We start from the raw sequence: 24,576 nt of genomic DNA on the forward strand, positions 1-24,576 counted from the left end.
TGTCCCGACTCCCCTCTGAAACTGGAGGCGGAGACGGCAGAAACGAAAGGCGAGCGCATAGGCTGACAGGAACTGTAGTTTCTGAACGCCCAGAAAACTCAGGCAACTACATTTCCCGTCTCTGCCTGGGAGGTGGGCCAAGACGGGCTCGCGCAAGTCTTGATGGGTGTCGTAGTTCCCGCGTTCTGCCTCGGCCTTACTGCGGGATGAGAGCCCGGGGAGCTAAAAACTACTAAAATGGCGGCGGGGGAGGCTGCGGGGAGGGCGTACGGGAGCTGCGGAAGGCCATACTGCGCTCGCGTCGGGGAGGTTGAGTACACGCGGAATCGGCGGAGCGAGTGCTGAGTCGGTGCCGCCGCCGGCTTCCCCCTTACCCCGGACGCTGGGAGACGCTTCGGGGACGCAGAGGCTTGTGGGGCAGCCACAAAATGGAGGCGAACGGGAGCGGCAGCGGGAGCAGCAGCGACTCGGCTCCCGACTGCTGGGATCAGGCGGACATCGAGCCGGGCAGCGGCGCTGGCTCGGGGTCCGCCCCGCCGGCCGCGGAGGCCGAGGCCCAGCAGGAGCTGCTCGGGGCGGCCTTCAGCCGGCAGCTGAACGTCAACGCCAAGCCCTTCGTGCCCAACGTCCACGCCGCCGAGTTCGTGCCGTCCTTCCTGAGGGGGGGCCCGGCACCCGGCCTGCCGCCACCCTCGCCCCCGCCCGGCCTGCCGCCACCGCCGCCCCACGGTAGCTGCCGCGCCGGGACCGGGCTGCGCCAGCGGGTGGGCGCTGAGGGCGGAGGGATGGGGGCCATGTTGGAAGGGCGCGGGGCCGTGCTGCGGAGGGGCCCGGGGCAGGGGCTCTTGGGCCCCGCGGGGGAGGAGGAAAAGGGCCACGCGGGGCTGGATCGCGGCGCGGAGGGCCTCCGGCGGGCGGGCGAGAGAGCCGGGTTGGGTTGGGCCGGGCCGGGCAAGGAGGCGGCTGGCAGCCCGGGGTTCAGGCCGGAGAGGTGCGGGTGGGGCGGCAGCGCTGGGCCGAGGGCGCCGAGAAGCGACCAGGGCGGGGGGTTGGGGCCCTGATGGCAGCAGGGTCTCATCAGCGAGGGGCGAGGGCAGGCGCGGCCGGGGCTGCTGCCAAAGGGGAAGCCTTGCGCGGGAGAGGGGTTTGAGGGAAGGCGCTGTAAGGCAGAGAAGCCACGGGGCATGGTAGAGGAGCGGCCCCGAGAGTTTGTGGAGGCCTTGGGAGGGGGTCTGCAGGCTGGGGTGGCGGGGACCCTGCGGCGTGTGCTGCGGGAGGGCAATCCGGGGTGCAGGTATTGTGCTGGAGGAGCGGCAGTGACTGGGGTGAGCTGGCTGGCTGTGGATCCCCTGTACCTTCCCCTGGTACCTTTACAAGCAAAGGGTCGCCCATGACGAGAGGAAACCACGTAGCTGCTTGCTTCCTAAGGCACTAGAGAAGTTTTGGCGGATTTTGGTGGTAATAAATTTAGTGTTGCTTGGAAGAACAGCATTGCTTCAACTGGCAGTGGTTCAGATTTATCTTAACTTGCTATAATCTTCAAAAAGACATCTATTTTTCTCTAATATAATGCCGATAGCCGATTAGTAGGGGAGGGAAATTTGTCCATCTGGCATGAGTCAATGGAATAACTTGAATTTACACTGCTTTGAATTGCAAAGGATCTTCGGGTACACAACCAATGTTTATACTAGGTTTACTTTGCATATGGGAAATTAAAGGTGAGCTACTTTTTAATTCTGAGCTCAACCAAAGGTCTGTCCAAACATCAGACATACTCGTTAACTTTGTGGTCATATTTTAGTGTCACTCTTTCAGATAAGGAGTTTAAAATCTGATTAAGTATTTAATTTTAATTATATTAATTTAATACCTTCCTATTTTTTCTATAATTTGATGTATCCCTATTTGTGTTATAAAGTGAGTGTTTGAGATACAGATTCTGGTAATTTAATTTCACTAAAGCAACTACTTGTTACATTGTTAGTCACGATTTCCTGTTGATTATGGCATATTATTTATTGTGTTCTGATTTAATATATTAAGTAACCCTGCTCTCCGTAGTATCTAAAGTTATCAGATGTTGACAGGTATTTGTAGCTTTAGTATATGAAGCTTTCCATTTTTCATAATGCTATACTAACTTGTTTTGTGTATTAGAGTAAACGTTAGATTATGTGTTCTCCACAGCTATTCAGCACTCCTGATTTTTATCAGAAATAGTAGCTTATGTGCTATTCAGACAGGAAATGTGTAAGTTCGTTAAAATAAACTTTCAAGAAGCTGTGGCAGACTCTTTGGTTCCATTTAAAGTAAATGGATATGTTAAGGTTAACAGGTGTAAAGGTAAATAGTTCTAAGGCTGTGCTGACACATTTTTGTAGAATTTGTGTTTACAAATTTTTGTAGAATTTAAACTACATTTAATTCTTCATGCTCTCCTTTTCTCCACTTTTTTGCTACTTCTGACACCTATGATGAGCTTTGTCTATTGAGTTTTAAAGATGACTTCACTGAAAGCTTTGCTTCCTAGTCACCTACTGTGATCAGGATAATGCTGTAATCTACCTGGTTTGAATTCACCTTACTTCTCTATCTCCTTTAAAGTTTAGAATTTTGAGGTTTTAGAATTAATTTGAATGTCCCTAAGATTAACCAGATGGAAATCTGCAGTTAAGAAATAGCTGAGGTTTTTTGTTTTGCCTTTTTTTTAACTGGAATACTACACTTGTTACATACCTTTTCAGATCTGATGTACTCGGTTACAGAAAGTGATTGCCAGTCTTGTCCTTGCAGATGTTTGTATAAGGTGACAGCTACTTTCCTGGCCAGAAGAACTAGGTGGAGCTTGCTCTGGAAATAAGTCAGAATAACATGTGATTAGACAATAGTCTTTTCAGCAACTCCGTTTGCGTTTGCTCCTGTAGTGAACTAGGTGTTCCATAGCATTCATTCTTTATCACATTGTGAGAAAAAAAATATTTATCATCTGTATTGTGTTCTGTACATATACTGGTTTGTACTGGGAAAAATAATCCTGATTCTTAGGAGGAATCTAAAAAGCTGGGTGTTAGTTTGAGGACTTAAGCCTATAGCTTTCTCCGGGTGAGGTTTTGTTGGAGTCATAATTCCATAGTAATTCAAAAGATGGTGTAAGTTGAGGTAAATGTATAGTATCAGCATATAGAAAAATTACACAGAACTCATCTCCCTTGTGTGGCTGTAGTTCTTTAATAGTTCTTCCTTTCATGTGGTCTAACTCTGTGTTTTAGTAATTTGTATAAAATTCCTGTCACTTATGTTAAAAGCCATTTGGGCTTGGAAGCCATTTAGGGCTTTCTGGGGCTTTTTTTCTAGGGAAGCTCCTCAGACCTGTATTCCAAGTTGTTTGCTTTAAAACCTCTGTTTTCTTTGCATGCATTCTTCTGATTATAAATGGTTTATTAGGGAGAAACATTTCTGAAAATGCAGCATCAACCTGCATTCTTGTGGCTACATTTTTGTCATAGCTCTTAAATACTCATAGGATTCATGGTAAAATTGATCACAGCTTTTTGTGTGAGCTTTACTATCTTTCATATTTTTCTTCTCTTTAGAAGCCACTTGTAAGTGTTCACTCTTCACTTTGCTTGGAGCCGGGGACTGACCAGGTTATGTAGAGGTTGGGGTAAGGAGAAATGTGTTATTAGCACAAAAGTAACAAGACCAGAAAGTGTGTGACACATAGCAGCCTAGTTTAGGGAAAGGTGCAATTTATCCTTCTGGTGGTGTTAGTGCTTCATTTGGTAGCTCTTTTGACCACTGCAAGTAAATTTCTGAACATATTTATTAATGACTACAGTTTAAACAATGCACAGCTACAGTCTTGAGCCAAGTAAACATCTGGTTTAAGATTCAGCCCTTTAAATTGCTTCACTCTCTAAATATCCTCACTCACCTGCAGTAATCACTTCTGAAATAGCTAACATTCAACCAACTGGACATCCTCAGCTTTCAAATGTTGTCAATAACTGGATACCTATTTATGGTTTTCCCAGCCCTCATTTTTTCTTGACCTTGTAGCTGGCTGGAACATGCATATATTCCTCCCTCTCTCACCAATGAAAATGAAAGAACCAGTTTCAGTATCTTCAGCTTCACTTCTGAAGCCTGTCATTTCCAGAGTACCATTCTCTGTAGATGATATATTGAGACTCTTCAACAATTTGAGTCCTCAGGAGACTTCAGCTTACATAAGAATTGGCTAAGAAAGTAATGATTGTCTAAAACTAGAAGTCCACCATTCAAGATTTGCTCACAAGCAGGGCATTGGCAATGCCACTGTTAATACTCTGTAACTGTAAACTTGAACTGCTGACATGACAGCAAATCAGTGTCATATCATGAATGCCTTTGTATGATATAAATTCTTATTATCAAAAAAATCTTGCTTGAGTCATCACTTCTAGAGCAGTGTTTTTCTGTATCAGCTTCTCTAGACAGATGAGCTGAACAACCTCTTTAAAAGCAGTCAGTTCAGAGAAAGGCTGAATTTCTTGGCACTGCTTTGCCAGATGATCAGATACAATGTACCTGTGTGATGCACTCACAGTGCCAATGTATTACACAGATGTCTTTTGTCTACATCTGAACTGTCCCCAGGAAGGTAGCCGGGATTGTGTTGCTCCTGCTAGAATAATTCATCATGCTCGTGGCCTTTGTGTGACTCCAATGAAAGACAGATCTCTGGGAGCCAGCAGTGCAGCAGGTGAACTGTCCTGGAGTCTACATGCAGTCTGCTGACTCTGTGTTCTGCCCTCTGGTTTGACTGGGTGCTAAATCAGTAACTGATGTTACTGGCATTACTGACTTCACATATTTTAAAATATATTATCTTAAAATGTGATTGCTCTATCAAAATGAGTGCAGATATATTTGGTGTAACTCTTGGGATTCTGTTAGCAATGTGGTTTTACAATTACACCTGCAGAATTTTGCAATTTCTGTCCTGTTGTGTGATGAGAGACACACAAGCAAGAGAAACAGCTGATGGTATGAAGCTAAGATAAAAAGCTGGTATTTAAAAACTTTATTTATTTATTATGAGGGAATAAAGCAGTCAAAACTTAATCAGTTAAATTTCAGACTGTGTTTTGAAGAGGTTTATATGAATATGACACTAATTGAACTTCAGTACCAAAGTTAGTTTAGGACACATAATAAGGTACTAAAAACGTGTTCTCAAGAATAGTCGGAGAATTTGTGTGCAGTTTTTACTCTTATCTGTAAATGTTATCACCCTGAGCTTAAGTTACTGAAAAATCCATGGGGTGCTTAGGTTTGGGGTTGGGTTTGTTGGTTGTTTTTTGGTTTCTTTTGTATTGGGGGGGACGTGTTCAGTTTTGGTTTGTTTTGTTTTAAATTTCTACTCCTGTTTCTGAGAGAGTTTTGTTAAATAGTGACATCCTTAGCTGTTCCTATACAGAGCTTTATTTCTTGACTATCTGTCTCAAAATCAACTTATCAATGGAGTACAAATACTGGGCCTTAAGGAAGTGGGGTTTTCATTACATTCCCTGAAAATCCCCATAAGCTTTTTCAGACCTAGTTGTGAAGAAGCATGTCAGTTTTAGATAAGATGAACTTAAGGTGTGTCCTCTCTGGGGAAGGCAAAACGTGTGTGTGTGGGGGGCAAACATCTGTTATGTATGTAATTCTTTAAAACTGTTGAGACTAAATGACTATTGTGTAAATATGTACTGAGCTCAGGTATTAAAATCACACCTAGAAAAAGTGAGGAGAACCTTAAGGTGAGTGTCATGCATTTCTCAGCTCTTCAGCCTTCCAGAAATTCCTGTGAAGGGACTTGATGCCTTTGGAGCAACAAAGTCCCTATACAGACCATCTAACTGCTCTAGATAAGACACTTCTTGCAAACTGAATTTTTTCTTTTTTTTTTTTAATTTCTTTGTTTTGTTGTGAGGTTTTTGGTTGTTTGTTTGGGTTTTTAGAATCTTTGTGCTCTGTTGTGCAAGAAGTTTCATTAACCCCGTAACCTACTTCAGTTGTCAGTACCAGAGCTATCTGGGCTCTTGCACTCCAGCAGTAGAGCAGGCTGGGAGCTGTGTGTCTCCATGGAGAGCAACAAATGGTGGCCTCGCCAATTCTGTGAAGGCATTTTCCTTGTGGCTCAGGTACCTGCTGCTTAGGGGTTACCAGTTAAACACCAAACAGTATCTGCTTGTGTGGAGACATCTCCTAGCTTGTTCTGTGCATGTAATAAACACTGTGTAAAATGGGATTTGTCATTACTACTTAACTCTTTAATTTGGCTTTAATAGTGTATTTTAACTGCACTTCTATGATTGATTCCCATTCTACCAGCTCTTCCTGTTCCATATATGAACATATTGTTTTATTCTAAATTTAATTATAAATCTGTTTCATATTGTTTCTGTACAAGCATTCTAAACTAGTAACACTTTGAAGTTCCTGGCTTATACTGATTTAAAATAATAATTTTCAGGGGACAAGTGGTAACTTTTAATTCATTCTACCTGTGCAGCTTTGGTTCTTGTACAAGAAAAATGTATGCTAATACAAAACTTGATCTAATATGCACCAAACTCCTCAGCTGTAAAAGAATGCTGTGGGAAGGAAATAGGCGGATTGAATTTTTGTGGTTTTATTGGCACATCAACATTTTAAAGAGACCAATCACTGTGCTCTAGAAGTTCTGAAATTTTGAACTCTTTATTGGGAGAATGGGTACTTCTCTAGTAAATTTTATATTAAAAAAAAGTTACCATACTCAGGCAACAATCTGAATTACATAATGTCCTTGCTTGATGGTCTCTCAGTACCTGATGTTTGAGAGGAATAAAGATAAACTTCTCACCTGCAACTAGTTCTTGACTTATAGTTTGACGAGATGGAGTATGGTAGATGCTATGTAAAATGTAATTGTTAACTAAAAGTTAATACAAGAATTTTTTTTTTTATTCTTTTTTTTTTTTACTTGGTTTCTTTACAATTAATGTTTTTAGAGAGGGGCTTGTATTCCTTTTCTACTTTGAAGGAAATGTATCCTTCATGCAATTCAGTGTCCTCTTTGAAAGCAAGTCTGCCACTTCTATAACTAGGTGATAAGAATTTAACAGATTACTGTGGTCACAACTGAGTATCTTTTGCCCCTTGACTGTGTGGCATTAGTGCTGTTTAGGTTCCATAAAACTCTCTTATTGATTCTCTTGTATGTCAGACTCATAAAATTTAACAGATGGATCTTTTTAGGTTGTTTCCTACCTTGTTTGCTATTTCTGAAGGAACTTCATTTTCCTATCTGTATGCCTGTGTTAGAGACCAGAATGTAAAAATTGCATTTTTTATAAAGTGGTGATTGACAGTGTATTTCTAAGGAATTAAATACATCTTCAGCCACTTGTAGAGCTTCTGTTTCAAGGCAACTGCATAAACACTGTTATTTTATATATTTTTCACTATGGAGAAACTTCAGGGGTAAAATAAAAATCCTGATGAATTGATCTTGTAATGAAAATACTTAGGCATCCCAACTATAGTATAAGTGAAATAGCCAGCAATCTTCTGGTGTGTTAAAAAGAGAGGCTATAGGTTCATTCCTAGATTCTGTGCCACCAGCTTACCACACTCACAAATGGGTTGATTTGAGCTTTTTCCAGCTCTCACATGGATGTGACACGTCATTTCTTAAAAGGAATCTCAGGGTATTATATTTCTATGCTTTTACTTACCATACTAAATAATTCTCTTAACATTTTTATTCTTGTGGCTTTGGTACCCTGGATCTCAGATTATGTATGATACAGCACAGGAGTGTTGGGAACCTCTTCTGTGTTGCTGTGCCCGCTCCACTGTTTGCTGCTGGTCTGTGCTGGGCTTTGGTGCTGGGCTGTGACCCACATTCACCCTGCCTGCAAGCTTTGTCCTCTGGCACTATTCCAGCTTTTGCAGCACTGCTCCAGTTTAGAGAAGTCTGCAGCAAATACGCAGGCAGCACGAAATCAAAGAGGCTTAGAAGCAGGTCCTTCTCTGTATGTTTTTGTTCTTTCTAGGGGATTTGTTTCATCTTTAGGTCCCATCATGCATATAGAGCAAGTAATGCTTTAAGGTCTGTGATATTATAATGGGATTGAAGAAGAGCTAAGTACAGCTAAACAGTATGAATTTAGTATGTGGCTGAAAAAAAAAAAAAAAAAAGACTGATTTAATTCAAAGAATTATAAAGTTGAATCTGTACCAAGAGAAAACTAAATAGGTTAAGGTTTTAGGCATACTTATAGAAGGCTTCTTGATTATGTGGAATTATGTCCTGAAACATCAAGTGGTGTAATTTTTAATTGGAACATACCACTCTTGGTAGATTTAATGATTAGTTATACCTCAGAATATAGTTTAGTAGCGTGGTTTAATGCATGGAAAGTTGAGTGATCCAAAAAAACCCCATACTTGTGGCTTTGATAGACATCTATTGGTGAGCTTGTCCTCCAAGTAATGTGATTATATTGTGGTATTTAAGAGGACTGGCACAGGCACATGAATGAATTTATCATCTCTTGACCCTAAAAATTACAGAATATCTTAAGAGTTTATTCTTACTGGCTTGTTTCAATTTTCTATTAGATGCTTACATGGAACTGAGGTGCAGTAGCTTTGTAGGTGTGCCTCTAAGCTGAAGCTGGCAGAACTTTCCATACAGTTGTGACACCACACACACATTGATTCTTTGGATAGAATGAAACTGGTTTGACACTTTTAAAAGCCATCTAGGTACTAACACTTAAAATAGCCAGCATGCCTGAAAAGGATGGGTGGGTAAATTACTACAGATAGGAAAATTTCTTCCTTTAAATCTCGTTTTAAGTGTATCTTTCCATGTGATGAAAAAAAGAACTGTTTTTAGATCTAATGAATTATTTTCACAACATTTAAGCAGTGCTTTGTAGAAGTATTTGTGCTTGGAGACTATATTTGGTACTGGTTTTGGGGGGAGGTGTTTTTCTTAAATACACTTATTGCAATAAGGTTGAGAGATTTTCTTTTATGCCTAGGTGTGGAAATTGGTTATATCAGTATGTTTTAAAAGTTAAACTTTTTTCTCTGCAGGCACATCTGTAGAGACTTCTTCAGAGGAGCAGACAGCTTCTTGTGAAGGTAACTGTTTTCATGTTCTGACAGTAAACAACACAGCTGCATTAAATCTGGGTTTTTTAAAAACACTGCAAAGAATCTCCTTTTTAAAAAATCTCTATGAACCTTTTCCAATATTCATTCTCTTTATCCGCATTCTGCTGTTGTGAGGCAGTGTGGTTATCTGTGGTTATTTACAGTTTTATAGTCAGTCAAGCAAGGCACATAAAGACTAAGTGGTTTATTGAAGTTCATAAAGCTTGCATGAAGCAGGGTTTTAAAAACTGAATCCGTATATTAAATAGCATTGGCAAGTGCCCAAACATCTGAACTATCCTTTTATTAATTTAGTCACTCTGTTTTTCTTTGTTCTTGATACTTTATAGGTAAAAATGTGTCCTTAATATTTCCTTTTTGTTGTTATTGTTGCTATTTTTTCCCTAGGTTCAAATGCTGCTGTTAACATGGAAATTTCAGAATCTGTTGGTAAGATGATAATTGTTCCATTCTAATATGGTAGTGCTATAAAATAGTACTGTAGTGCTTTTGCTGAATCATTGCAAACAAAACTGAAGAATACTTAATTGAGCTTCTGCATTTTCAATTATCAGTTTTTGTTGTGTCTTTATACTTAGATTAGGAAAGATGTAGTTGAACACTGGTATGCTCTGACTGGGCACTGAAAAAAGCTCAGTGCTTTATTAAGAACTAATTTCATATTACAAAAAAGTCCCATTAATATGTGTGAAATGCTGATTAACAAAAAAAGTTAGAGATCAGTAATATGAGCAATCAGAACATGGAAAATGTACCTTTCTCCTTGTATTTGTATGGCTTCTGAGAGAACTTAAACCATTATCCTTCCCCTTTTTGTAATATATGGTAGCATTTGTCTGTGGATTCAGACCAGTGTGATGATCTGAGTGGATCTTTGGATTTGCTTTTTCCTTGTAAACTTGTCTTGTTAAACAGAAATCTCTTAATCCCTGTGAATGAATCAGTTTTCTGATGTCAGCACATAAGCTAGTCTGAAAGCTCTCAGTAATAATAATTTCAGAAACAAGCAGCAGTTGCCCATTATGATATAGGAAGATAGTAACAGACTGAATAGTTGAAGTCTTTGGATTGTATCGGGGGGGGGGGGAAGCAGTGGCTTTTATCTGCAGTCATTGCTTTTTTTTACTTCATCATCTATTTTAATATATCTGATTACTTTATAGTGGAAAATGGAGAGACAGAAATGTCCCCAGAAGAGTCATGGGACCACAAGGAAGAAACAAGTGAAGCAGAGCTAGGAATTGGTCCTTCAGGGGATGCAAGGCCTTCTGATGAAAGTGCTCAGGAAATGATGGAAGAGGATGAGGAAATACCAAAACCGAAATCTGTCATAGCACCACCAGGTGCTCCTAAAAAAGAGCATGTAAATGTAGTATTCATTGGGCATGTAGGTAAGTTGTAAGTAAATATAAAGTAAGTGGCTCTTAGTGTTGTGCATTACTTAGAACTCGGAGGACTGGGAAGTAATCCTGCTTTTTTTAGGGATGTATGTATTCACCACATCTTGAGGGTAATAGGATCGTTCATTCTCATGAAGCTGCTCTGGAAAAATAAAAAAAACTTAAAAGGTCTGTAAGGAGTAGAGTGGTTCTGTTCTCTTGGACACAACAGTGCCTGTGTTCATAGTTGCTCAAGTACCTGATCTTCTGAGTGTTTAAGTGACAAATCTGTGTTTATGATCTAAAGAAGAAAATTGTAATGCAGTGCTCCTTTTCTCCTTCCCTTAAATATTTTCAGGGGGTTCTTATTAGATCTTATTAAATTCAAAAATTATTCAAAATATTGAAAATTGCAGAGCTGTAAACAATAGGTTCACATAGTTCTGGGTTAAAAGCATTTATAGCAAAATGTCCCAATTGAATAGTTTCAGCAAGCTTCAAAAAAAATCTTAAGTGGTATCAAAAGTACAGAAGAATAATGGAATTGTGAGTTTTACAGTAAATTCTGTATTCTTATTTGTATAGTCTCTTATTGCCTCATAACTACTTTAACTTAGTCCTTAGGCAAATTCATAATGGAGTCACACATTTAAAGAGGCAGTGAACAGAAATACATCCCACTATTGAAGAGCAGCCTACAAAAGATGGGGATAAGGGAGAAAGAAAGCAGGGAAAGGGATTTTGCACAAGCTGCCTGCACTGTTGCTGGCTCATCGCTTGTTTGTGCTTTGGTTTTTTTTTGTCCTGGATAATGCCATGGCAAAATTCAGAGTAATTGAAATGACAACTAATTATGGAAACAGGCTGAGAGATGCTTCAAAAAAGTTAACAATTAAAAATATATCTTTGGAAATTAATGAGACAATCATGTTCATAATTGTTTTCTGCTTTTTCTAGGATTTTATTTTAATTTGTGAGTGACTCTTTTGTTTTTATTTTAGATGCTGGCAAGTCAACTATTGGAGGACAAATAATGTAAGGAAACAAAGATTTATTTTTTGTGAACTCAAAATGAGTAATTTCTGTATTTCTTTAATCAGCATAAATTAATATTTTTATAATAAAATGTTACTCTTCCTTCCAATTTAGTAACTTCATGTTTTTGTAATTTCTCAATTCCAGCAGATTACTGTTATCAGTGTAGCAGTTTTGCTTACTTGATAGAAACAACTATGCAAAAGCATATATAATTAAATTTTAAAAGATAATTTCTTCACAATTTCTCTGGTTTTCTTAATAATTTTAAAATACTGTTTGAAACTGCCTTATACTCTTTGTTAAACTTTGTCTTTTTTACGAGATTTTAAAAAAATAAAATTTTATTCCATGATGTTAACATTATCAGGCATAATTTAATTTCAAAATGTAAAATTAGGAGTTAATCTTTAAAGATACAGTATCTAGAGACTGCAGTGATTTTTATGAGGTAAATGAAGATTCATGAGGTAAATGAATGCAGTGAGATTTTACAGTTTGTAAAAGCAAGGAATGGAGAGCAGTATGTGAAGAAATAAAACCTATCCTGCAGATGTAAATTATTTCTATGATTTTAAAATAATAATCTCAGCAAGAGTAGGAGCTCTTTGTCTTGGCATTTTCATCTTGTTTTGTTTTCATCAAACCAGAATGTTAGAATTGTCATGCTACATTTAACCTTGTAGTTCATCCTAGAGCAAATTAGCATTTTATTATCTCATATGTCTGAGTATTCTCCTCCTACAAGATGATGTCTATCACTAACACTCCTACCAATATGTTATGTTCCTCAAGCTTTTTGTGGTCTTTGCGTAGCAGAATAACCCTTTGTTATAAAGGGAGGAAAAAATAGGGGTACTTGCACTAACTTTAACATGAACACTGTAATAATTACTTTTCCTTATGACCTAAGTATATTACTAATTGAAGATCAAGTAGAAATATCTAAAGGAAAAATATTACAATTTTAATAAAATCATGCACCACTCATCTGAAGAATCTCTCTTAAAAACATCAGTTTCCTTCTTCTATCTAAAAAGAATTGAAGAAAAGGTGTTTTTCTTTACATTTCAGATATGGGGGGAGAGTGTGAAAAATTATCGTATTACAACTTTAATTTTGAAACATTGGATTAAACTCAGAAATGGAATTAACAGCTGCAGTTCCTTTACAAAACCTGCCTCTGGCACTTTACAATTAGGCTTAAAAAATACATTCCTAACACTTCTGCTAAAACACTTTTACACCACTGTAAAAGTACTGGTGTACTTTTACGTATCAGATGGTGGTGTGGTGGGGAAAAAATTACACTGCTGCTCACATCAGGCTGTTCCAGTTTATCAAAATAATCTGTAGGGATTGTGTAAGTATTTAGCTATTTGGAACTCTGTTTCTGCTTTTGTAAAATTGCACTTTTTTTCCCTCCTCCTTAGGTACCTGACAGGAATGGTTGACAAAAGAACACTTGAAAAATATGAAAGAGAAGCTAAAGAAAAAAACAGAGAAACATGGTATGAACTTACTAAAGTTTAGACTGTGCTTTTTCTCTTTGCATTGTGATGAAAAATGGTAGTTTGTTTTGTTTTTTTTTTTTAGTCTCTATAACACTGGAATCCTCAAGGAATGGGTTTCAAGTGGGGGAAGAGGAATCTTGTTTTCCTCTAGTAGTTTAGCTAAAAGTATATGAAACAGTGTGATTCACAATGGAACTGGTTTTGCTGCTTCTTGGTTTGTTTTTTTTTAGGTTGGTTTGGGGTTTGTTTTTGTTTTTTAGATGTGCTTTACGTTCTGATTCTTTGGTTGACTTATTTGTCTGGTAAAAAGTACAAGGCGGACACTTTTCTCAGACAGCTTTTGGGTTCATTCTACCCATGTGTTTTTCTCCTGTAAATAGCACAGAGATATTTAAGGGACAGAGATCGAAGCTATTGGTTTGAGAGAGATGAGAAGAGAGTAAGTGAATAGTTTTTGCTGGAACATTTACTCATATAAAAATGAGATAGGGTCTACAGTTGTTAAATTTCCTCCAGGCAAGAGAATGGTGCTGTCCTGTCTGGGTTTTTTTTTTTTGGATTTGTTTATTTTGGATTTTGTTGTCTTTGTTTGGTTTTTGGTTTTGTGTGTCTCTGTACAGCATATGTAGCAGCCTTTTTTTCAAACAACTCCTGGAAAAATTATTTTCCTTTTGGAAGCTTGCTATTTTTAGCTGTCTTGGGGAAAAACAGGGGTTCTGAGGGCACTGGAAAAGTAGCAGCTAAAGGCTTGCTTAGGAGTAGAGCAGCAGTGAAGCACACTGACCTGAACTAATTGTATTGTGTATGAGAGAAGGGGACTGAAAGGGGACACACTTTCTTTTTATAAAGAAAGCATCATGCCCCTGTTGGGAGTTGACCATAATAATAAATATTCTGGGAGCTTCCTCAAAAACCCTGGACAGCCTGAAAAGCAGATTTCTTCTTCCTTCTGATTTAGAGAGATTTGCAGGAAATGCCTACTTGAAAGCTGGTTTTGTTCTTTAAAATATATCATGATACATCATGATAGATGAAATAATATATAATACATCATCATACAGAAAGTACAGAGTATCTCTGTGTCATTATCGAAGATCTTGTTAGCTCACTTCATCTGTTGAAAGTCTTGACATTTAAGCATTTTTACTTCATAATTCAGAACATTCTATACTCTAGTGCAGAGCTGATATTTCAGTAAAAAACTCATCTTTTCCTAAAAAAGCTTATATGCAAAAAGGACATCCCATCCAGTGCCACATAAGGATTCCTGCTTGGCTCTTGTTAGTGGAGTAAAACTTCAGCTTTGGCATGGCTGAAATCTTTCAGAAGCCACAGGCTGTGGTGTAGATTACAACACCTAGGAACACAGATACTGGTACAAACCAAAATCCATATATAGCACTTGATCAGTAACAAAAAGATATTGCCAGAGGATTCTGTAATTATATATCCCAGTGCTCAGTGGATTCTCTGCCTGAGCTGGGAAAGGACATCTTTGTGTTCAGCAGTCCCTGACAGTCCTTCCTTCATCACTGGAGTTACCACTGTCTGGTCAGGTATTATCCAGTCCATACAAAAACCAAGATAAAGATATTTATAAACTGCTGCTAATGGGAAAAGTATTGGTATGTTAATCCCGTTGGATTTAATTATTACTACTTTTCTTGTTCTTAGAGCAGTATTTTTTTTTCCTTTCTACTCAACAATTTTCACAAGCCCTGAAGGTGCTAAGCAGTCCTTTCTTGAAATTTCAGTTCAAACTTGTCAGTGGCCAATGAAATAAAATGAGGGGACAGCAGCTGATATGATCAGAGTATCAAATATAGGGTAATGTCTGTTCCATAGTCAACTTCTGTTTAATATGTATGTCATTAAGTGAGAATAATAGTTCTCACAATATGAATATATGCAATCTGAACTATTTTTTAAATTAACTATGCTGAGAAAGAGGAATTGTTTTGTATTTGATCCCAAGGTGTTTTTCAAACTGAGGCAGAGCTAAAAGTATCTGAAGTTAGATCACACCTGGAGAACTCAGTCATTTAAACTGTTGTTTAGAATTGCATCTTTCTAGGTATGCAAGGGAGAGCTGGTATGGGGCACTACAACTCATTAATAAAAATTACTACTGGTCTTGAAAATGCTTATGTCCAGTCATGCTGAAGTAGTTAGAATAGTGAGCAGAAAAAAGGCACTTTATGATGAAAAAATCAAATTTATTAAAAATTATTACAAAAACAGAATATTTGGGTTGGGTTTTTTTTTAGGTACCTTTCATGGGCCTTAGACACAAACCAAGAAGAACGAGACAAAGGTAAAACAGTAGAAGTGGGTCGTGCCTATTTTGAAACTGAGAAGAAACACTTCACTATTCTAGATGCTCCTGGACATAAGAGCTTTGTTCCAAATATGATTGGTGGGGCTTCTCAAGCTGATCTGGCTGTGCTGGTAAGGACAAATCAGATTCTTTCATTATGGTTGTAATAATTAAGCCTCTGATTTTTAGTTTTTGTTTGCTGGTTTACTCTCTTGGTTGGTTACAGTGGGCAAAATTTTCAAATGTTAAGTCTACAAAGTTCAGTGGGTTTTGGAGTAACTTAACAGCTTCATAAAATTGTCCAGTGTCATGTGATTTTTTTTTTTATATGTCAGTGCAGAAAACACTGGGTAATACTGAGGGTATTTTGAAAGCTTTTATCAGTTTAGGTTACACAAAGTTATTTTTGAATAAGGCAGTACTGCCCATTGTTGATTGTTCTGGTGACAGAATTGTAGAACTTTTATTAAAACGTGTATTTTTCATTAGGTTATTTCTGCAAGAAAAGGAGAGTTTGAAACTGGATTTGAGAAAGGTGGACAAACAAGAGAACATGCCATGTTAGCAAAAACAGCAGGTGTAAAACATTTAATAGTTCTTATTAATAAAATGGATGATCCAACTGTAAACTGGAGTAATGAAAGGTGAGTTTAATATTTAAAAAACCCTAATCTTGATTAAAATATTACTAAAATAAAATTATTCCTAAGTATTTTTTTGCATCCCAGTTTTGCTGAAAGAATGGTAGTCTGGTAACTAAACACAGATGTTATCAAAATCGCAGGAAAAACAGAAGCCTGGTGCCTAGCTCAGCTCCTCTCAACTAAACTTGAAGTTCTACACTGCTTTAAAAGATTGGCTTTCAACTGTTTGGATGTGCAGCCATATCTAATGAGCTCATGTATTCTAACACAGTTTAATTGTTGACTTCATACTGAATCTAAAAGGAAGTGGCTCTGTTTTCAGTAGCTTAGTTTACCAGACTGTTGATTTCTTGGCCACCTTTCTTCTAAACTCCAAGTTGAGATTTGGTGAGAGCATCATTATCCTGTTCACCTTATGTGTCCCCCCTCTGTTATTCGGAGTTGTTCTTACACAACAAACTGAATTGAATAAGCAAATAACAAAGTAGTTTGTGATTACAGTCTGAGAAGGGGCAAGGGAATGAATCTTGCCCCATGATACAGGCCAGGTAAAAACAACTAGAAAGTCAATATATAAGATTGAAATTACTAATAAAAAGGAGTAAGTTATTCTTTTCTGTCTTAACACTCAAATCTTACCAAAGGTTTTAATTTTCCTAACTGTCAAAACTTACATCTTTTTATGGCTTCTGTCAAATCCTTCTTCTCAGCCCTTTAAGCTGAATACTAAGAAGTATAACTTAGTCCTTCTCTAGAGATCCTTGTGTACTGATGAGATACAATTTCTTCTACAGTGTAATAAGAGGCTTTGTCAGAGAACTTAAAAGTGCTGTCAAGAACCATGGCAGTTTTTGTGGAAAGCTGTGAGGACTGTGCAACCTTACAGCATCAGCCAGTTTGATAATGAGACGCCCAGTTGTGCTGCCTTGGTTCTGTCTCCTACTTTGACGTTGTCAGCTGAAACTGACTGAGGGGAAAAATTAAGTGCATTAAGTCTTAGGAAATTATGACCTGCTGTCTTGGCCTCAATCTCTTGCTTAAAAGCAGATACAACATATGCTGCTGCTTACCCAGCCCAGTAATTGGAGAAAACTAATGATGCTTTATGGAGCAGAGCAATGTGACAATAGACAATACCAAGTTGTGCCAGAAGATGAAGGAAAAGATGCAGATAGGCCACTAAGCTTTATTAGATTTGCTGTTCACAGAATAACTTCACTGATGAAAAGTAAATATCTGTGGGTTTTGTTGTTTGTTGTTTTTTTTTAAAGTACAGTAGTATGTCATGCTCATAAAATTGAAATTTATTTTGATCTGCTTGTCATTCTAATAGATATGAAGAATGTAAAGAGAAACTGGTGCCATTTTTGAAGAAAGTTGGCTTCAATCCCAAAAAGGATATTCATTTCATGCCCTGCTCAGGACTGACTGGAGCAAACCTTAAAGAACAGTCAGAATTCTGTCCCTGGTATATGTATGTATCTTAAACTGAACAACTTGGATATTTGCTATATTTCAGTCAAAGTAAATGGTACAGTGAAGTTAGCTATAGCTGGGTGTATTGTAAATGTGTTCTAAAGTGATTGAGGAAATGCAGTCAGGGCAACAAGAGCACAGCCATGCAGTGAGCCAAATAATAACCTTTGCTAACTGCAAAAGGTTAATGTTAGCAGGCTCTGTAACAATAGTATTAGCAGTATTCTTTGGCTTTGTGACTTTGAGTGCCTTCCTACCCCATGAACTTTTCAGTGATAAAGCAGTTGACATGTTGCTAGACTGAGTAATTGTTGTGAACAGTTTGCTTGAAGCTGTATTATAATTGGTGACATGTCTCTGACTGTCATGTTTTCCAGTATGGCAGTTAAAACATAATAATTAAAATCATGTCTGGACCCAACTTAGGGATTTGAATACCCTAAACATATTACACATCTAGTAGGAGTCTCAAAGGAGTAATTAATTTGTGTAAAATACGCCTGCAACTTAACATTGCTGGGGTATTAACATGTGAGGGTAAAATAGTCAATAATGATGGGATGTTTTGATAGATTTATCTGTCTTAGCAGTCACTATTTCTAATGATGTCAGAATGAAAACCATTCCTTTTGTTGTACTGCATGTATCCATTCTAAGTAATTTTGAAAGAGAAATATGCTCACAAAACTGAAGAAAATGCCTTCTGCTCTTTTAGTGGATTACCATTTATTCCATACCTGGATAATCTGCCAAACTTCAACCGTTCAGTTGATGGACCAATCAGGCTGCCAATTGTGGATAAATATAAGGTACAAATTAAAATAGTAGGATTGAAAGTATAATGGGCTGTTTTCAGAAAGTAGTAAATGGCAAATTATAGAGTAATTTCCTTTGGTATGTCTGCATTTCCAACGGTAGAGGTGGGGAGGGGAAGTAAATAATTTTGGCATTATATGAAACTCTTTAAATCTATAGTCTTTTCATTAAAACTGTTTCCAAAACATTAAGTATAACAGTGCTAAATAGCTTTATACTGTTAAGTAATCATAAATAGATTTAACTCATAAAGAGTTAAACCACAAATAGACTCTTTAGAAAAAAATGTTTTCCACTTCTATGTAATTTTTTTTTGTGAAGGATATGGGCACTGTGGTCCTTGGGAAGCTGGAGTCGGGCTCTATTTGCAAAGGACAACAGCTTGTGATGATGCCAAACAAGGTATGGTGAGGCTTAGATATTTAAAAAATACTACTCCTCTAAAAGAAGAGCTTGATTCTTAAAGATATTCAACACTTTTAAATTGAAAAAAAAAGGTCTAGTTCATTTGAATACCACTAAGCTTTCATGTTTTAGGTGAGTGATGTTTCCAGGTGTGTGTATGTACAGTTTTTGTTAGCATTCAGAACTCAGGTTGCTGGGCTACAAATCATCACAGTTTATTTGAACTGTGTTTTCCTTGCATTTGTACAATTGGCCCACATGCCCTTTCCTTTTTCCTCTTTGTTTTTTTGTTGCTGTTGGTTTTGGTTTGGTTTAGTTTGGGTTTTTTCCCTTCCCCAAAGGGCTCTAGTTAAGAATAGGTTGTTGGCACAGGCAAGTAGCTGTTCCATACTGGAAGATGACTATTTGGGATTATTGCCCTGCCCTGAAAATATAAAAATGAAGGATGTGAAAACATAGTTGGGCAGAGGCAGTGTACTCAGCTAATGGTGGGTTTAGAAATTTTCTTGTTATCTATTCATGTAACCTTGATTTAAGATGGCAAACTTTTTTTCAATTCTGTAGGCTGAGGTAGGTTACTGTAACATTGTACTCAAAGTACTATAAATCTACAGCTTATTGGAAAGTGGCATTTTCTAATTAAAACGTGTTAATTAGGTTGACTTCCATGTCATCTTTCTCAAGAGCTACTGAAAGTTGAAACTAAACTTAATGTGAGATAATGCTTTGCAGTTTTTAAGGTAATTTAACAGACTGGCTTTTGTATAAAGCCAGTCAAGCACTGCTTGACTGTGCCGGGCACCCATGTTATTTTGGGGTTGATTGGGAGAAATTAATAAACTGTAAATGCCTTTAACTAAAGGGTTACAGGTTTTGTATTCAGTAAGTAGCCAGTGTGTTTTTTGAAATGGTGTAACTTTGGCAGCTAATGAGAATTGAACTAAAACTTCTGGAAGTCCAAGCAATATACTTCTTTCTGAAACTACTTTAACTTCTCTGCCTTTCCAACATTTATTTTCTGTTGGTATGTGTGTAAAGATACAGAAATTAGAAGTTTTATCCTATTTTCCATGAAATCTTGTGTAAATATGCTATAGAATTAGTAACTCATTCAATTATTTTAAATGTTCTGAAGCTTGCAGAACCAAATATAATTAATATAAACTCTAATAGAATTATTTATTGAAATTAAAATTATTTTGTATCAGACTAAAATATTCACAGTAGAAAACTGTATTTTTGCTTTCTTTAAGCACAATGTGGAAGTTCTTGGAATCCTTTCTGATGATGTTGAAACTGATTCAGTAGCCCCTGGTGAAAATTTAAAGATCAGACTGAAGGGAATTGAAGAGGAAGAGATTCTTCCAGGTTTTATTCTCTGTGATCTCAACAACCTGTGTCATTCTGGACGCACGTTTGATGCCCAGGTGGGATTACGAGCGTTTAATTGCCATACATAAGGGTAAAAAGTATTAAAATATTTTTCTTGTGTTTCACCAAGTCTGAACTTCAGTAGTTTGAAGTTTCAGCTCAGATTTCTTGTTCGTTATTAATTGACAATAACAGATATACCTATCACTGAGATCATTAATTTGATTTTTTTTTAAATACCATTTGTTTTGAGTGTAACTTCTTAAACACGTCTAAATCTTAGTTGTGAAAGCAAGATCCTGTCAGGGCAATTCTTCAGTTTTATAATTTTATATTATAAACAACTTAGTCGCTTACAAATTGTGTTCTTTCACAAAAATTGTTGTTTATAGTATTGTTCAACTATACATTCTAATATAGTTCGGTATTTCTTCTTTTTACAATTGAAATGAGGAAAAATACTCTTACTTTTGTTTTGCAGATAGTGATAATTGAGCACAAATCCATTATCTGCCCAGGTTATAATGCTGTGCTGCACATCCACACCTGTATTGAAGAAGTTGAGATAACAGTAAGTATCCTTTCAAGTTGTGATGTCAACATAGACAATCTACTTTTTGGGGTGAGGAGTTCTGTCATAGCATATGTCTGTAGAGCAAAGCTCCAGCCTTGAATGGAATCTTTGGTCATAGAATCATCAGTATCATAACACATCCAAAAATGTCTTTAAATGTTAGCATAAACCTTCTGAAAAGTGTATTAAGTCATGATTAACTCCCGTGCAGTAAATCTTGGAAAGAAAAAAAAAACAAAACAAGTATTTTAGACCAGTTTTGTTTGTAATGAAAAAATAACCCTTATCATAGCACTCACAGCTCTTAATTTCTTTCTTACAGGCCTTAATCTGCTTGGTAGACAAAAAAACGGGAGAAAAAAGTAAGACACGGCCCCGTTTTGTGAAACAAGATCAAGTCTGCATTGCCCGTTTAAGGACAGCAGGAACTATCTGCCTTGAGACATTCAAAGATTTCCCTCAGATGGGTCGCTTTACCTTAAGAGATGAGGGTAAGGCTGCTGGATTGACAGCTGCAAACATAGAGTTGTTTGAAATAGGAGACTGTGCATGGCAACAAGATATTAAAATGCTGGCATCCATTGGAAATCACTATCTGAGTAACAATGGAAAAGTAAATCTAAGCAAGGTGCTGTCGCTGTGCAGGGTTCTTGCTAGCAACAGAAAGTGTGATTTATTTTGGAGGAGAAATGTACAGCAATGTGGCCAGTGAAACAAAAGGTTGAATTTTCAAAATTGGCAGCACTGTTTTCGTAATGCATCCTGGAATGTCCACTTGCAGTATGACTACCATAGTGTCTCTTATAGAGGAGTTAGAAAAGGGAAAGGGACAGAGTCGTATCTTGGACTTTTGACTTGTGTAGTAAAACTAGTGAAACTCATAGATTTGTGGCACAGATTTAGAATAAACTATTTTTAAAAGTAGTAAACAGGTCTGGTAGAATATTTCTGCTTTCTGTTCTCTTTAGATGAGTATAGAGCAGGCTTTCCACAACCCACCTTGTACTTTTTCCTGTGAGACTAGCAGTCTTACTCTTTCTAAGATTTGTCTGTGCTTTTAAAACACACTGGTGCTTTCATTCTACAATACAACTGACTCCCTGTATTATTCCTAATACTCAGCAGAGCCTGTATTTTGGGGGGCAAGCTTTCATGTTCTTAGAGACTTGTAGGTTCTTTCCACAGTCTGTGTAACTCTGTATCTCTCCTTGGTTTAGGTAAGACCATTGCAATTGGAAAAGTTCTGAAACTGGTTCCAGAGAAGGACTAAAGCATTTTTCTCAATGACCCCCGCACAATACTGTGAGGAAAATCAACTCTGCAGAAGCCTACTTCACACCGCCTTCTTATTTTCTGCCCATTGATAAACTTCTCCCCATATTTTGCAAAGACAAATTTCACAGCAAAGGTCCACATTATGTCAGCTTTCTCATATTGAGAGCTCTGCTATGCCACTGTTGAATTTTCCCAAAAAGAGGTTTTTTTTTCTCCCAAATTCTGCTTCCTTGGAAAGATTGGGCAATAGCTTTGTAAGTGATGTGGACATAATTGCCTATTATTATAAAAATCTAAAGGATTTTTAATGTTTAATTTCCCCCAGCATATATATTAAGACCTCTTTTTTTCCAGGCAGATCATTCAGAGTGTGCGAGTGTGTGTGCACCTGTTACAAAGACGACTACGATGTTAATAAACTATTCAATTTGAAATCCTTTTCGGTATTTGAATTGCTTTTGAATAACGTTTTTTATCCAGCTGTAACACAGATGCATCAGCTTTTTAACTTTCCAGTAACCTAGATACTTGGTTACTTGGATTTTTCTAAACTCCTCAGCTTTCCCACACACACAGTTGTAAATGAGGCAATTAGACACTCAACCAAGTTTGTATTAAAATTAAAATCCCTTCCCCTTGTCAAATGCATTCTTAAAATTAAAAATTCATGCAAATGTGGCACCTTCATTAGCTTTACATTTGCCAATATGTTCAGCAAATTTAGGTTGACTTCATTACTAGACACAGTATCTCAATTTTGAAGGCTAGAACTACATGTTGTGTCTCTATAAAAATTCAGCATTATTAAATTCTTAACTGCAGAAATGCTAACAACCAGTAAATCTGTAAAACTTGAAAAATAAGAGAACTTGTGGCAATAGTGCCTATTAGTATTTATAAGAGCTGCATTTTGTGGGAGAACTGGGCCAGTTAAGAAGTCTCAGTTATGCTCACTTCATCCTGACTTTAATTTAGAGGGCTGGATGGTCCTTACTGTTTCAATGATCAGTAGGAACTGAGGGGGAGAGACTATTTAAATCCCTAAGCGTTTGCACATCCTGAAATATGGGAGGGTCAGAATCAAGCACAGTCTGTAAATTTTTGCATATCAAAAAGCAGTGTAAGCTTAGGAGGACCAGTGACTTTTTTCTTGAGAAATTAAAACAAAACTGGTTCAATAAAAAGCTTACTCAGTACAACTTTGAAGAAGCTGCATAATAAAACCGTTTAGCTGCACTTTGAAAGTGGGCTGTCTACATTTGCTGTCCTGATTCTAAAAATTAGGATAAAGACTGTCAGGTTTTTTTGTTTGAGTTGTTATTTTTTTTTCCCACTTTCCAGAGTATTAGTAGTAAGTATTAAAAAAGGTATCTTCAGAGCTTCTTCAGAATGTCTCAAAACAAAATATTTTCAGTTGTACAGTTGTGGAGAGCCCATCTCCTCCCCAAAATATTTACAGTCTAGTGACTGTATCTGAATTCACAGATGACTCAAAACTGAAACAGATTTACCTTTCTTGGGGTTTTTTTGTTTTGTTTTGTTTGTTTATTTGTAACTGTGGAACTCCCATTCATTTCACTTTACAGCTACATTGTATGGACAGAAGAAGTTATTGTCCTTCAGTTTCATATGACTACACTTGTAGCTACCATAATGCATGGAATTAAAATAAATTTTATTATGTCTGCAAATCTCTGGGCTTTTTTTTTTTTTTTTTTTTTTTTTGTAAATCAAAGTTTTAAAGTAACTTTTTTTTTCATACCAAGTGAACAAAATGCACAGTTCCTTGGATCTTAAACTAATGAAGAAAATAGAAGCCAAGGAAACTTACTGTCTTGTTCATGTTCTGTATTGATTTAAGATTTTCATTGCTTCTGATTGTTTTCTTGAAGTAAGATCATGGATTTGAAATTTGCAAAGACCATTGTTTGGAACAGTTACATTCCTATATTTTAATTTGGTTTGTTGTTTTGGTTTTTGTTTTTTTTAAAGCATTTCAATACACCTCAAGACTGCATGATGCTCCAGTAGATTTTTCAACTATTGGGCAAACTTAAAGAGCAAGTTTTACACTTCATTATTTTGATGCTGGAGTATTTATTACTAAACTGAAAAATCATGTGGTGGTTTGAAATACCAAGTAGGTAGAAAGTCTGAGCATTTCCATTACTCATACCATCTAGTGCATTTGATTATCATTTCCATAAATGCAGTTAACATCACCTTGTGTGTAAAGGGAGGCTACATTATTTCATTAACAATCTACATTATACAATTAAAGGTACAGTTTATCTAATTACGAATAAGTTAAAACTTGTAGGAAGGTGGGGTTTTTTTGGGTACCAAATATTTGCATTCTGTATACTGATAGGAAATTGCAAGGCATAAATTTACATTAATTGGCTGCATTTTGGGTAAAAAAGCTGAAAGTATATTTGAATAGTGCTCATATTACATCTCAACAATTTCATCTCCATTTTATAGTCCCATCTGACTACTATTGAATACAGCTACATCTAGTAGAAAAGAGATAATGTGGCTTTGTTTGAAATAAATATTTGCTGAT

General features: G+C 37.2%; 1 protein-coding gene across 1 annotated transcript; it reads left to right on the forward strand.

Moving 5' to 3' along the window:
- Window positions 1-261: 261 nt before the first annotated feature.
- On the forward strand, window positions 262-23,701 carry GSPT1 (G1 to S phase transition 1). Its single transcript, XM_030459824.1, has 15 exons — window positions 262-729; window positions 9,124-9,171; window positions 9,592-9,633; window positions 10,368-10,595; window positions 11,585-11,618; window positions 13,052-13,129; window positions 15,400-15,580; window positions 15,939-16,093; window positions 17,427-17,567; window positions 18,285-18,378; window positions 18,707-18,787; window positions 20,044-20,217; window positions 20,643-20,732; window positions 21,058-21,226; window positions 21,953-23,701. Exons 1-15 carry the CDS (start codon window positions 429-431, stop codon window positions 22,003-22,005), a joined length of 1,869 nt encoding a protein of 622 aa, XP_030315684.1. The 5' UTR covers window positions 262-428; the 3' UTR covers window positions 22,006-23,701.
- The last annotated feature ends 875 nt before the right edge of the window (window positions 23,702-24,576 follow it).

Source organism: Calypte anna, chromosome 14 (assembly GCF_003957555.1).
Source record: "Calypte anna isolate BGI_N300 chromosome 14, bCalAnn1_v1.p, whole genome shotgun sequence".
Taxonomy (NCBI): domain Eukaryota; kingdom Metazoa; phylum Chordata; class Aves; order Apodiformes; family Trochilidae; genus Calypte; species Calypte anna.